Source organism: Melopsittacus undulatus, chromosome 4 (assembly GCF_012275295.1).
Source record: "Melopsittacus undulatus isolate bMelUnd1 chromosome 4, bMelUnd1.mat.Z, whole genome shotgun sequence".
Lineage (NCBI taxonomy): Eukaryota > Metazoa > Chordata > Aves > Psittaciformes > Psittaculidae > Melopsittacus > Melopsittacus undulatus.
In genome coordinates this window covers 20391791-20407629 of record NC_047530.1, presented here as the reverse complement: position 1 = coordinate 20407629, position 15839 = coordinate 20391791, and the positions used below count along the sequence as shown (strand labels likewise).

General features: G+C 38.1%; 1 protein-coding gene across 2 annotated transcripts in view; it reads right to left on the bottom strand.

Moving 5' to 3' along the window:
- The window catches only part of JAG2 (jagged canonical Notch ligand 2), a 68298-nt gene that overhangs the window by 24908 nt on the left and 27551 nt on the right, over positions 1-15839 (bottom strand). For both annotated transcript variants that reach the window (XM_034061730.1, XM_034061731.1), the window contains exons 4-5: positions 10825-11079; positions 9737-9797 (exon numbers count right to left, since the gene is read on the bottom strand). In XM_034061730.1, the coding sequence (XP_033917621.1) occupies positions 9737-9797; positions 10825-11079 (316 nt within the window). The remainder of the gene's footprint in view (positions 1-9736; positions 9798-10824; positions 11080-15839) is intronic.

Genomic DNA, 15839 nt, shown 5'->3' with positions numbered 1-15839 from the left:
GGGGAAAAAAAAGCATTAGAAAGTAAACTGTACTTCTTTTGGATTTAACACCATTATTCTATTATCAACATGCCTTAAAAACCATAACAGAACAGAAAACAAATTCTTAACTGTTTGGGGTGTAGTAAGAGAAGAGAAGGAAAAGTGTAAATAAGGAGCCTTGGTTCCCTGAGAATCAATACACTTCCACCCTTTCAGTAAGTTGCATCAATCCCTGAAGCAATAGAGCAGGTTATGGTGGCAGCACATTATTTAAATTTCTACAATTTGCATAGGCAGAAGGAGTCTACATGCAGATCTTTGCAAGGCAATTTTTACTTATTTTTATATACATAAAGTTCTAGAACTCCTTTGAGATCTTAGTCCCAGTATCTGCTCCTCAAAACCTCACAGTTGTGGGATCACTAAGACAAGCCTCAGCTGCATACCTAGTCCAGAGGCCTCCAATCGCTCATCTAAACAAAGCTGTCAGAAGCCTGGAGAATATCCGTATTTCAGAGGCAGCTTTCTTTTGCTGTATTAGCAGTAAGAGGAAACAAATACTGCTCTTGCTAAATTTGATCTCTTCCTTCCTCCTCAAGGACAGAAAAATCTTTTCGGGCTGGTAATAAACAATAAAAAAAAGCACTGTAACTCACTTTACTGGCCCCAACCCAAATCTCCATCCATGCCAAACCTGGCAGTACTGCCAGTGATTCACCACAATATCCTAGCCAGGGCCAACTCCCCACCCACATATAACAAGCATTTTCAAGGGCTGAAAGACTGCATCACAAAGCAAATAATCACAATAACTTGGTTTGTTTTCCATACCCAATGGATAACAAGTTTCTTTGTTTAACTCTTCATCACCGCAGTGGTGATTAAGAGTGCAAAGAAAAATACATCCACCTTCTTAGAACCTGAAGGCATCTTAAGCACCTACTTGAGTTTGTAGGTATGCTTGACTGTATTAAAATTACTGAAAAAGCATTGCTGCTTCTTCATGACATTAAACATGAATTTTACTGTTAAAGTTACCAATATGCCTGAGGGAAATAATTTCTGGAGGCTAAAAGCAGTCCAAAAGGAACACAGTGTTTATAAGTCAAAAGGTTACTATGTGGTAAGCTGATCAGCCTTCAGTTTACAAGGAAGAGTAAATTAGGATTTCCTCTTGAACAGGAAGTCTGGTTGCATCCTACATTAAAGCTGCTCTAGCACCTGCTAATTCCACTTCCTTCTAAAAAAGATAATGTTTACACAGATCAACTCACCCCTACAGCAAGATGTGATCAATAAAGTTAAATAAATTCAGAGATGGGCACAGTCATTTATGAGAACTATCAAGCTAAGACACAAGGATGAAAAAAGATCAACGATCCACTATGAGAAACCCAAAAGGCACAGAGACAAAAGCAACATCAACAAGAAAACCGAACTAGAATTTCTTTTTCAAGTAACAGCACTTTGTGTAAAAGCCAGAAGGGAACAGCTAGTGCAGTTAACAGTGGGCTAATGTTCCTTCTTCCCTGCCTCCCTGCCCTCAGTTGAGAATAATTTGTTGGAAGTTTCTGCAATCCTAAATTTTTCACATCCCACTAAGTAAGAAAGCCAAATGTAGAGAATTCATAAGGATTCCCATTGTTCAACAGACAAAGAAAACTTATTGGAATCAAGATTCTACTTCCTCTGTCCTTCCCCTCTACAGACTTCATCAGCATTAACTTGTCTTTACAACCAAACACACACAAAACAAAATCAGAGATGGCTTAATCTTAGCCCTTGCTGGGTTATTAGCAGTACAAAAGAAGCTACCATAAATAGACTGTTATAGTTCAGTTACTTCCTGATGGAAGGCTGAAGTACAGGCATCTGCTCCCAGACCAAAGCATTCCTTCAGGTCAGGATTAACACAGAGAGAGTGAAATAGGAATAGAAGAACAATTGCTAGTTATCTTGAAACCAAGAACTTGCCAAGAAGATCCTGGTAATTCTACAGGCACACTTCACAGCTTCCAATTTCCTTAGATGAGACACTGATGGCAATAGAAAATCAGAAATCACATACAAGGCTGGAAAAGGGGGAGGTGGTAGGAGTTAACCTTAGAAAAGCTTCTAGATAACATTTCAGTGTTGAGATTAGAGAAACTGCAAATGTGCCGGAAAAATACTGTATGTAAACAGACACACGATCTGCAAGAATAAGACCCTGAGTAATCTGGTCTAACTAGACTAGAGGTGGGACAAGATGATCCTGGAGGTTCTTTTCCAACTCCTTGATTTAATGGGAAATCCTAAAATAGTACTTACGGAAGTCATACAGAAAGGAGAAGAAACATACCCAGATCCTGATGGTTTGTAAACCATGATCCCTCAAACATTTCATGTGATCAACTCCTCCTTATGCAGAAGGAGGATGTCTGTTACATAGCAAAAAGTTAAGAGTGTTCTCAATGGTCAACCAACCTGTATGTTTCGTACTATTTTCACACATGGTTTACTCTCCCCATTCAATCCCTTCTGGTTATTTAAGAGTCCTGAACTTTCTGTGCAGAGAGCTTAGCTAAGGAACTTCATACTCCAGGTCTCATGTCTCATCTCTCATCCAATCACTAACCTACTCTGGTTAACCTACAAAAAGGCTCATAATACACTAGAATGAGAAAATACCTAAACAAACTGTTGTACGCCTTGCTGCAGAGCTTTGTCAGCATTTAATGTATAAATACACATAAGGAAAAGAAGGAAATGAAAACAAAATCAAAAAACCAAAAACTAACCCAAAAACTATTTCTGAAGTTTAGGGCAGAATAAGGGACCTAAATTAAAAAAAAAAAAAAAAATCCTAGAGAGGATGTAGGCAGTGCAGTATGAGCCTTTAATCACCAAAGGTTCTACATATCGGTATATTGCACATCACACAAATGCCAAAGCGAAATGCCTCGTGACTTATTTATACATAATTTTTTAGGCAGGCTATTTGGAAGGAGCTTCTCCCACTCATATTTCAAGTGGAAACTGTGGCCAAAACACTCAACACAGGAAAAATGAAGCAAAACAGTGACATTAAGAGCAGAAGCAAAATGCATCATTAAGGGGTGGGGGAGAAAACCCTCTTACATGGAAAAACCACTAAATTTTCTAATGACGTGAACAGGATGGTGTTGCATAGGCCAGAACAATAGCTTTATATTAGTTATTTACTTAAAATAACTATAAGAAAGTCTGTTTAATCTTTTAAGAGATTAGTTGTTCCATAGCAGGCAGCAATATGGCCTAGCTGTTAGATCCTACAATTCTGAGCATTTGGATTCAGTATTATAGCTAGTACAGTACTCATTCACTAAGACATCACAGAGGCACTTTCCTAACTTTCCTACCTTTGAAATAAGGCATGATACTTTTTGACTAGGGAAGGAAAAGCTGCTCATTAATGAACTGCAATGATTTAGTTACCTGAAAGCCTGCCATTTTTTCTTCTCACCACCAGCATTCTTGTTAGATCAAAATATAAAAGCCTTTCCCTACAAACTTTTTTCTTTAATAAAGGAATCTATTGAAAGGTAACATTCTCACTCCAATACTTTAGAGTTTTGTGAAGGAGTTGATAGAGAGATGGTTCAAAATTGTTCAGCCAGAACATAGGAGGAAACATTATTCAGCTAACTCATAGTAAGTGGCTCTAAGGGTGTGCCTACATTTGCATTGATTCACACTAGGAGCATACTTTTTAAGTGAACTGCCTTATAATTCCCATTGATGTTGTGTTGGTTCACATCACAGAGCTGTTCTGGAACAAAAGAATTGGATGTCTTTTAGGTTAAACTAAGGTAATGTAAGATAATGTATGCCAGGAGCACACCTAATGTGTTCCAGCTGCAAACAGGCATTCAGTCCACAAGAACAGACTAGAGCTACTCTAATATTAAAAGAACTGAGGTGTTTTTAGTACGGCTATTGGGTTCTCAACACTGCTTTGATCTACTCTTCTAATTTGTCTGCACTACCTACTATTGTCGACACAAGTTAAAGCATTCCATATTTTTACTTCCTGTACACTCTCACACATTCTTCTGGAAGAGGAATACACCTTTAGGGTATATTCTGTACCTTCTTACCCACTAACTATCCAAGGAAGTGAGTGCACAGTGTGCCTCAGTTCCTTGACCAATAAAGAAACAAAACATGGGATTCTCTAACTTAGTATGTCTATTTGCAAAATACTTGCCAACAGTCTCAGAAGGCTTAAGAATAGGATATAGAAACTGGTAATAAAAGGATACTGGTTATGATAACAAGAAGGACAACTTACATGATGCAATACATAGCAACTGAAACAATTTTATAAGTTCTTTGAAACTTGAAGCTGTGATACAGCATCTTGCAAAGAGAAGACAAGAGAAGATGTCCAGGTACTGGTATGAAGTGCATTCCTGTAGGGCCAGACAATAGCCCTGTGCTCCTTAGGGATCAAAGCTAGTCTAATTTAAATGCAGAAATTTAAATGGTCAGATACCACAGCAACTAGCACACTACTCCAGACTTCCTAGTTTATTGTTCAGAGCAGTTTATGAGATTTCTCATAATCCCATTCTGCAACAGTTGGGGAAGGAAGCCATATTGCTTAGACCTGGCTGATCTATCTTATCTAGCTGGTATGGAAGTTCCCCATCTCTTGCTTTCTACCAGTTTTAAAAGCAGGCATTGTATTTCCTTTATCAATCTCTAAACACTTCTGTTAGTCTTATACAATCTTTCAAAAGCATCAGATCTCCTTGCACCCAAGAATAAGTTTACAAGTATTCAGTTGCCTTTTTTTTTGTTGTTAGTTTAGGCAGAATTTCCCATGTTAACCATGTTATCTCCCCAGCTGTCATGAAGACAGAAGTGAAACAGTGATATTGGTAGGCCTCCTACTGAAAAGGACAGGAAGACTATGCAGGTCTATAATGTTTAACAAAGGATCTCTAGAACAACCCCAACAGTCCAGGTAGTTGTAGCTCACAGAATCAGAGATTAGGTTTGGAAGGGACCTTAAAAGATAATCCAGTTCCAACCACCCTGTCATGGGCAGGGACACCTTCCACTAGACCAGGTCGCTCAAAGCCCTATCCAACCTGGCCTTGAACACTCCCAGGGATGAGGCAGCCACAACTTTCCTGGGCACCCTGTGCCAGTGCCTAACCACCCCCCTCTCCCCCCCCCCGGTAAAGAATTTCTTCCTAATGTCTGATCTAAAATCTACTCTTTTTCAGTTTAAAACTGTTCCCCTTTGTCCTACCACAATTTTTGCAACTCAAGCTTTTGTTCCTGCATATTCGTAAAGTACTGATTTATAGCTGAGCAGGTTCTGCCCCTCATAGAGACAGATTAAGTAAGCAAAACCCCTTAGAAGAGGCCTACATCATCTGCAGGCACTGTTGGACCCAAGAAATCAGCCTCACAAGCAGGGCTGAAGTGGAACACAGGACTACAAAAGGCATGGCACTAGACAGGAAGCTTGAAAAACCTGATTCAACAGGACAAACCTAAGATGTGATAAAATAAAAATAACAAACGAGAAAATCACCAATGTAAAATTAAAAATTTTGTCACATAGCTCAAAAAGTAGTTCTAGGGTAAGAGCTCAAAAGCACAAATTCATTTACTTCAAACATTTTTAAAACTGTATACTTGCACAATTTCACATTAGAGTACCACTAATAGTTGCATTTCTAGTTTATTTCGGCTACTCTACACATTCTAAAGACATTTTTTTACTACAGCTGTGTGACGACCTGCATTTTCCAGGACACAACATGGGTCCTGCCACAGCTCCAGAAGCTGAAGGCAAGCCGAGTAGTATTAGGGATTTGACCCCCTTTTTTTAAATTTTGGCTTTGGAAGACGAATTTAAACATTCAAAGGCAACAAGAAAAGCAGAAAGGCTTCTGAAAATACCATCATCCTGGCAGGACTATGACAATGTAGGCCAGACATGAGGCATATGTGGACTTCTGCCAAACCCATACCATTCTGGATCACAAGGAAGAGAAAGATTAAGTCGTTAAGCCTACTGACGTTCAAACATACTCAAGTCAGCAGTTTTAATTGAGGAAGGAGACTGCCACTTGTGGTTTCTCTATATTCAACTCTTGATAATTTCATAAGGTGATTGAGCCTAAGCCAGGTATAAGCCATTAGATCAAACTTCACCCTTCTCTAGACAGTTTAATGCAATTTAACAAAGTATTTCAGATGATGCAATAACAACATACAATAAGCACCAATAACATACAATAAGCATCAATTATCATGGCTTGGCAATGTTGTTTCTTAGACAATCCTTCCACTACTTCGGGCTGGTGAATTCAAACAAGGCCATTTGGTCTGCCACTGTAGGTTAAAAAAAGATTACACTTGTCTAGATGTAGATTAAGGTTGGTTTGGTTTAACATTAAAAAACAAACAAAAAACCAAAACTACTCCCCCCCCAAAAAAAAAGAAAACCAACCCCAGAATTTTAAGAGTATAGAAATTTCCAATCTTTGCAGGATTCAGCTACATTGCATTTGCTTTCCTCAAGGATATATTTCTGCTCATTAATCAGTTAAGTTTTTACTTTTGCTGAACTGCCTCCATAATTACACAAACCTATCACCCAGACCCAGCCACACCACAAAATCATTACCTACGTGAGGTCATCCAACTTATTTCCATTTCTTTGATGAAAGCTCAACAAAAGGAAGGGCAAACTTTACAATACCATTAACTTCCTCAAAAAAAATTACATGAACTTGCCTAATAGATGATGTACACTTATAGCTAATGGCATATTCTTTATTAATAGTCTGCAGTCATTTAGTTATTTTTAAGATGTTTTTGGTACAACATTTAATCCAAGAGCTCTAAATTACATTAGAACATCAAAGCATGGAGGGTAGATCTTTTCTATTAGAGTTAGGCTGAAGCCTCAGAGCCATTGCTCAAGTTACCTGCATGTTCATGCAAGTTGAAGATTGAAAATATTTTCCAACTTTTCTATTTATAAATGCCACTGCAGATTTTGGCAACCAAGTAGCTATTGGCACCAGTAGATTTCCATACATCTCACACCCATATTTTTCTCACATTTTCATTTTCTTTCTGAATTAAAAAAGGACATTGTTTTCACCTGTTAAATGACAGTGGCAACTGTCCAAAAACCAGGATGAAGGAATCTAGATTACAATTCAATAGCACCAAACATAGCAGTTTGTTTTAAATAACAGCTTCCTTTGTATTGCTGAAGATAAAGGTCACATCTGTAAGCCTTGCTTATTTTTAGTTCAGCATCATTTTTCTACAGAAAGTATTATCCCCATTTGTGTTAAAAGCACATTACTAATTTACCCTCATAACTATTGCAGAATACCGGTTAAAGATATCTGTGTGAACAAGCTCAAACTGCCAAATCACATTTAAAGAGGAGGCTAAGAACCTTCTTCAATACTGCAAATAGAGTAGCCACAGAAAGGCCGCTGTTTTCCTTTGACCTGTTGACCACAGATCTATCACTGAAGCAGATGGGTAGTAAGAAACAATGCAGATAGCATACAAGCCATCTAAAATATTGTCCCCTCTTCCTTCTACAGTACCTTCTTTCAGATGAGCGAATCCATCCAACAAAATAGCAAGTTTTCTGCTCAGACTGCTTCAATGGACTCAATGGAGGGCTGTTTTGTTTGGGTTTTTTTTGTGAGCTTAATTTAACTGGGCAGGTTAGAAGGGGGCACCTAGACTTACAACACTAGATACTTCTAGTATCAGGTGACATGCTGTAGGAATAGGCTTTGCACATGAGACTACCTATTGACAGATACCTTAAAGTACCACAGTCATCCAGCCCCCATCTTTAAACGTTTTGTTTCCTTCTTTAAACCTTCCTCTTCCTCTTCAGCTTCTGTTTTCCCAGATACAGCTGGTATCAGAGAAATGAAAGCCAAGAAGGAAACTGCACCACCCCCTCTCACCTCCCTTCTGTTGCCCAACCCCCCAAGGATACTCTTGTGTGGTTGCTTAAATGTTGTTTTTCCACCTTTATTCAAAGGCTCCTTGCATTCAAAAAGCAAATATTCCTAGGCTCCTAGGATACTCCTTTGATGCCTACAGAACTCTGGAAACCTTTACATGAACCAGAATGTATCAGAATAGGTTCTCAAGGAGAAAAATGTGTTCCTGGAAGGATCAAGGGGAAAAGTACTTGTTATACAGGCAGAAGTGATACTGGCCCAACTCTCAACCACAATTTCTACTTGTAACCTAAAACAAAATAATCACCTACAGTAGTAGGAACACACAGTATTTTAAATCCCAAGCAAAATGTTCATTGATACAAAAATATCACAAATAACATGAAATAGAAATATTCTCTCACAGAAAGAAAGCTGTGGTTTAAATATCTGCTTCAGAAAAAAATCTTTTAAGGGAGATTTTATAGCTCTGCAGAAGTGAAGCTGCGCATGCACTGAAATGCTGCACTTCACATACTGGAATTTACAGTTTTCAGTCAGATTTGAGAGCTGCAACACACCACATCATCTACAAGTCAGCAGCATCTGATGAAAGTTCCAGGGCAGTAAGAAACCTCTCTGAAGTGCAATGATTGAAGACTTTGTTACCTGCTATACGTCACTGCCAAAACTTCAGGCTTTCCAGCAGGATGAGACTTGTTTGTATGTCACCTACCACGACTCAAAACTGACAGTTCAACCCCAGCATAGCTCTAAGCCCAGCAAAGCTAAGTGATCTGCATCTAATTTCTGCCACTTCTGTGATAACTATTGTAGTTCCTAGGAGAAGGGTAAGGCAGAATTAAACTATCACAGCTTGCCACAAATGATATTTGTCAGCTCTCAGCAGTTCTTGCAGCCAGTTTTGGTTTCACATCGCTCCAAGCAAGCGGATTCAACACAACTTAAAAAGGAGCCACTTAGAAATCTACTCTTACAATGATGCATACAACTCTGACCACCATGAAAACTGACAACTTACACAGGGATCCCCCAACTTCCAAGCAGACCTCTCCCTTGTCTTCAACAGCCAGTGTAAAAATAACACTTCCCCTTGTCCTACCACGCTGGATGCCTGAACTTTTACACGGAAACAATCAACTCCTCTTGCTATCACAGTCTACTCAGGCTTCATCAGAAAGTTAAAGGGACATTTCAGATACTGTTCTCTCATATTTAGGGACCAAAACACATTTACCTGGGGTAGAAAGTTTAGTTTGGGGTTGCTACTGTATCTCCATCAGTACTAAAAAAAAAAAAAAAAAAACCACAACTTTTCTTTTTGGAAAAGTTTACTATATTTTGGTGAAAAAAATATATATATTGAGAGTTCTAGAGTGTGAGCATTTCTTAGTCATGACAATCCCAAGAAGAAGTTCCCTGTTTTATTTGAGGGGAACAATCAGTACATAGAGATTAGAGCTCTTAAGGATTTTGAAAAGAGGGGGAAAGAAAAATATTATTGTCATTGTCATTTGATATAGGTATAGTTTTGGATTACATGAAGCAAATCTGTTCAGTCTTGTATGTGCAAAAAAATAGGTTTGAAAAAAAGGTATGAAGTATATGCAGTTCTCACATGAAATCTATTTCAGATCAATTTCATTGATGCTTTTGCATAGATTTTTTTTTCCATTTTAAGCAGACTTTTTAAAAGTAGTAACATACATGGAAAATGCTAGAAAGATCAGCACTCAAAAAGATATTGAAGCACGTAGACTTACTTGCATTCCCCAGGTGTACTGCAACCCCCATGGAGCAAATTACATCCTTGTTTACATACAGCTGTAAACAGAAAAAGATTTAGGCATCAGTTTGAGCAGTTAGGTATCCATTTGCACAGCAGCAATATGGAACTGTTCACCTAGAACTTCTGTCATTTATCCTGTTCGTTGTTCATGCAAAGTAGATTGTCTTTTGCCACATTCAAATAGTTTTTGTTTACAACTAGCTAGTTCACAAAACAATCCCACAGCAGCTCTTTATGAAAAAAGAAGTAACTTAAGATAACTCTTTGGAGAAGTTTCTAATGAATAGGTTTGCAGCAAGATTGTCAGCACTGAAACATTCAAATACAGTTCTTTTCTAAACCCAGTATTATACTGGAAATCCCAAGCTTCCATGCTTCCAAAGCACACATGACCTTGCATAAACCTTAAAAATTGTCTCCCCTGTCATTAGCAGGCTTTTTACTGAAAAGAAACAGAAAACCAAAAATCTCTCAGAAGACTATGTCAAATAATGTTAGCATAATTACTCACTGAGACTGAAGGGAAAATGCAGAGAGATTTGATTGAGTGGTACATTATAAAAGGGGTGACTACACTTGAATTTCTGTTCACATTAAGAACTACTGAAAAGCTTTCAGCTTTGCATACATTACACTTAAAACTTTTTCATTTGCAAAAATAGTGCTACAAGGGAATTTTCACAGGATGAAAGTCTATAGTACTACGGATATCATACCTGTTAAATAAAATCTTACATTAACAGGTGTAATACATCATTTTGCTTTAAAATAACAGATCCTCTGAATAAAGTCAATTAGTAAATTAGATGTTTCATTACTTGGAAACCTAAATTTACTGTGTATCCCTCATAGAACAGGCCACAAGTAACACCGTACCCTGTGCTGGGCTCCACTCTTCGCAGAGGACATTTTTTCAAAGATTTGTACTCAAAGGACGAAGTCCATATGTATCAAAATTAGTATGCTACAGCACAAACACCACAGAAATATCTACTACACTTTATACCTACTATATATACACACTAGAGCTAATCTAATCTGAAATTAAGCTAACAATACTACCTTGTTTACATTCTTCTCCCATCCAACCTTCCATGCAGGCTTTGTTTCCATTTTGATCACATGTGTAGTGACCAACAAAGTCATCTCGAGGGCCGCAGAATTTATTGCACAGAGCACTGTAGTAATTTTCATCACACTTCACTCTTATTTGTACTTCAAAATGGGCAACAGGACCATTAAACTGTAGTGTCTTCCATCGATCTTCCGGGTTGATCATGCCAGCATGTGCCACTCGTTCTATTAGCAAGTCCTCACCTTTTTGAAAATGATAAATTCAAGAGGTTACAAGTTTGATAGCACACAAGAGCATATATATTCATATCAAAATCATTCAAACCATTAAGAGAAAATCTAGTAGAGAAAATATGAAGATGATAAAGATCTACTGTATAACTGAATTTTTCTTTGCCTTGCAAAGTTCATTACAGGAAGGCCAATTTAAAAAAGTGTCCCAAAGGAAATATTAAAAAACTCTGGAACGTAATCCATAGGAAATAGCTTATTTTTCAAGGCAGCCAAACATACCACACCCACAGGCTGACAACTAGCAGCTTTATCTTGATTTGAGGCTTTTCTTGCCTCCTATTTACTCTTATAAAATTGCAAAATCTGCATAACTTTGTAACTGAGATATTAAAGTTCCCTGGTGCAAGTTTAATTTTAAAAATAAAGCAAAACATGTCTGCTGCAAAACTACTGCACAATAGTAAATGCTCTGGTAGACCTGGATTATGTATATAAATTAGCTTGTTTCCATGTACTCATTCTCTCTAAAGGCAAAACACCTTTAATAAGCATTTCATGGAATACTGTGTAGCCAATATTTGTCATTTTGATGAGAAATACACAAGTGAACCCAGGATTACCAAGGGGCTGTTCTCAAGTTTGTATCCTGCCTATCCTTATCCCCAATGGAACTACTCATAATTATGATCAGTGTCCCAATACATTCTTATAAGCAGCCTGCCTTGCCCTCATAGAAAGCAGCAGCACTGCTACTGCCAGGTTCCATTAACTGAGACCAAATGTGTTATTTATCACATAGGACCAGAAGATTCTAAGATATAAAACTATGGAGTTGCCAAAGCATTTTAATATTTATGGATATCTACTTCGTATTCATTGTACTCTCAGTATAGAAGCACAGATGCTTCAGTACTAGGAGATGAGATATAATTTAATTCAACTGACTATAATTATACAACAAAATTACACAATTGCTTCAGCAAACATTAAGAATAAGGAAAGCACAGTAAGGATAACAGTAGACAGTGAGTAACCCCAGGGACAGAAGTCCTCAAATGCTTTCACTGTTCAAATCTAGTAGCATCCTACTGCATAAGTTTTTCTAGGTGACTGCAAGCTGCCGCTAGAACTCCAAACACTATTTAAGGACAAGAAAAAGATATGAGAGCTCCACTGCTATACATGAATTTCATACCCATTTATGAAATAGCTGTAATATTTCCAGCTTAAAGCTTCAGCATCCACTTTCTTTAATTAAGAGATTCATTAAAACACATGTTAAAAGAACCACCAAAACCATGAGCACAAGAGACTATAATGGTAGTGAGATGAAGTATAAACTTCAGATTATTAATAATATAAAACATGCCAGGCTCTTAGTAAGCAGTGTCAATTTCAGTAAATAGATTTCACCTTCTTATTTTCTACTACTCATTAACCTGATTTGTTTAGAAAGTAAGTCAATGGAGTGACTGTTTCTCACCTAGAAAGTTATTGATAGCATAGGGGTATCCTGTGCATCTGTTACCAAAGCTGCACTTCCCCCTCAGACTGTAAAAGGACAAGCTACAATTTTCAGTCACTCCAACATTGAAGAAAAGGAAAGGTACAGAAGTAGCAGGTTCTAGAATGTATTTTGTTAATGTCTTTTTTCAAGCTTTCTTCTATCGTAAGAAAAAAGAACCAAACAAACAACTTTCTCTTAAAATTCATGACTACTGAACTTTAAAAAGCTGTTTTAATTAAGCATTGTCAGTTTCTCCAATTATTTAGACTCAAAGCATATCTCTGCTTTAATATTAAAGTGCTATTGCCATGTATAGGCTGCAACTCGTGCTTGTCTGGACTAGTCTTCATAAAACATTCTATGGCTAGACATGACACACTGAAGTCAATCCTTGTTTTTTAATTCTTATACAACAAGACCTCTGTCATCAAGCAGCACATGGTCAAGAAGCAGGGACAAGAAATCAAGCAGCATGGACAAGAAATGTGCAAGCTAGGAAAGGCTGCCTGCATTTTATTTTTGACTGAACCGGATATCTGTTATACCACCGGTCACCATTAAAAGCTTTGTGATTAGATTCAGCATCCTTTTATAATCTTATTCTTCTCTAATGACTATTGGTCTGAAAAACTATAAAGGAAAAATGCTGAATCATGAGTGGCCAAGGAATTTGAACAAACAGAAAACACACATTATTAGAGCTTTTTTCCAGCCATAAGCAACACAGGCTAATTAAAAATGGCTGCAACAGACACTGCTATAAAAGTGTTTCCTCAAAGTGCATCAGATGGACTGAAGAACGCATCCTGAGATTATAAACCACTCCCTTGTAATAAAAATCTTATCAATCATCTTCAGACTAAATTCATCAGAGCCAGCCAAACAACTGGAACAAGCATTACAGTTACTGCAAATATACCTATACAGAACAGTCCTCTTGATACCTGTGGGTCAAGAACAGGGAAAATAACCCAACAGTGCCTTTTTTTTTAAAAGCACTCAATGTTTATCTTCACAAACTCCCCTGAAAAAGAATTTGAGTCTTAAGAGCTTTTCTTTCTGTCTTACACGAGTAAAGATAGGGATTAACAACCTAAAAAAGCAAGCCAAATAATTTACCCTGAACTACAAAAGGCTTCAGGAAATCAGCTCCAAGCCATCTCATTTCTAATACTAAATTCTTCAGTACTAGAATGAAAATTCTGCTTTACTTCCAGCTTAAGACTGATCCCAAAGAGAAAATGCATCTTCCAAAGAGATCAATAATTGCAGAGAAGAATATGTTTGTCAAGGTTCCTCTTCCACCATGCCAACGTGTTTCTGAAGATATCCACTCTCCCACATTTAACTGTTTTGATGAAGCAAGTTTTTTCCCCGAATCTGGTTTTCCATTAAAATTCATCTTAGGAACTCCCATTACTTTTAGGTCTCAGTAAAGGCAGTGAGCTACATAACTGAATTTGTCTGGTTACTGGTACACACCACTCAAAGCTCCCCCTCCACACATCTCAGAAGCAATAAGGCCTATTTTCTTTAATCACTAAAAAGTTTTCGACAAGCCTTTCTAGAAAAGCAGACTGTGCTTTTGCACATGTGTTTGCCAAGTTTCATACAGACTAAGATGAAGCAGGAAGGAAACCACTGCATCCCTGAGGTGGACAATCTAATGGAAAATTACTTTACACATGAAGATGCCAGCTTGCTTCATAACGGCAGCACCGGGTTGTGCATTGCCAAGACCTCTGCTAGGGCCCAGAAGTTTACCAAGTTAAATGATCTACCTAGAAAGTAGCATGAACTGCTGTGACAGATGACACAACAGGCCCTTTACAATGACCTTGTATTTTCCTATAGATATATTCTTATATTTCCTTTGAAGTTTCCTCTTCCCCTCCTACATTCTCCCAGAGCAAACAAGTGGTAACATTATACTGCCACAAGCTTACCTCCAAGCCAGTGCTGCAGCACAAGAGGAAAAGCACAGGAGTAGTTCAAGAATTGAGGTCTGCAAGTCTCTTGGTTTGTAGTTTGAGGTAAGTACTGGGGGAAACATTCGCCCTGACAGACTGGGTCTTGAGATGGTACTTCACAGATCTCTGAGCAACCCTGCCTTGCTTTTAATGAACACAAAGAAGGCACACAGGATGCTAGGACAGAGAGGGAGGGAAGAATGACAACTGTTCCAAAAGCTTCAAGTTGTGCACTGGAAACTCTTTCCAGATCTGGGGATTTTTGTGTCTGCTTGTTACTTTGTTTGGGTATTTGGGGTAGGTCTTATTTTGGTTAGGCTTTGTTTTTGTTTGGGGTTTTCTTCAATACCCACTTGAAAGTTCAAGCTGGAACACAGGACCTGCATGTAAGTTTCAGCCTTACTCATCCCCACTAAAGGAAAGCAAAACCTGACTTTGAAACTAATCAGGTTATAAACAGACTCTGGCAATTACTTTCATTAATCTTACATTAGCAATAGAAGACACACATAACCTGATCCAAAGATCAGCACAGTGTTCAGGATATGATAGGGACTTCAGTTTTCCACAGATACTCTCTTCACTCCTCCAGGATACAGACATTGTTGTCTTTTCCCTGGAGATGTTGTCATATTCCCTTTCCTGTGCTTTTACACATGCATTTTTACTGATCTATGCCTGTCTGACAGTTCAGTAATCCTTGCAGAAATACACAGGAAGTGTCTTTGCATCTTGACAGATTCACAAGGCAAAACCTACTGGGTTTGACCTGCCAAGACCACAGAAGAGGGGAAAAAACCCAAACCCTTCAGCATTAAGGAATGGATTTCTTCCTAGAAATCCAACATGCATGTCTAAACTGCAGAATGGCAAAGCAGCAGGTCTCTATCATGGAATCAGTAGACAGTCTACAGAAGCATATGACAGAGACAAGTGTTTAGCTAGCGTTCTGTCAAATCATAGGCTTAGCAGATTTCTAGGTTTCAGATGCAATACAATTTAACAGCTCCTTTCTGGCAGCTTATATTATAGGGAAGTTCACCTTCCATTGGCAATTTCTCATGAGAGCTAAACTATGTAACATGACACTTGTATAGACACCTGTAGTTCATGGAAACTGGTAAATTAAGAGGATGGCCCACTGGGCCTTTGGAAGATGCTGTATATATTGTAGGCGTGAAGTTCAGGAAAAGGGTCACCAAAGCAAGTCAACAGATTTGTCACAGCATGTTAAAAACCTAATAACTACAGAAAAACTTAAACACAAGCCTAAAGTAACTGTCCCCTTATCA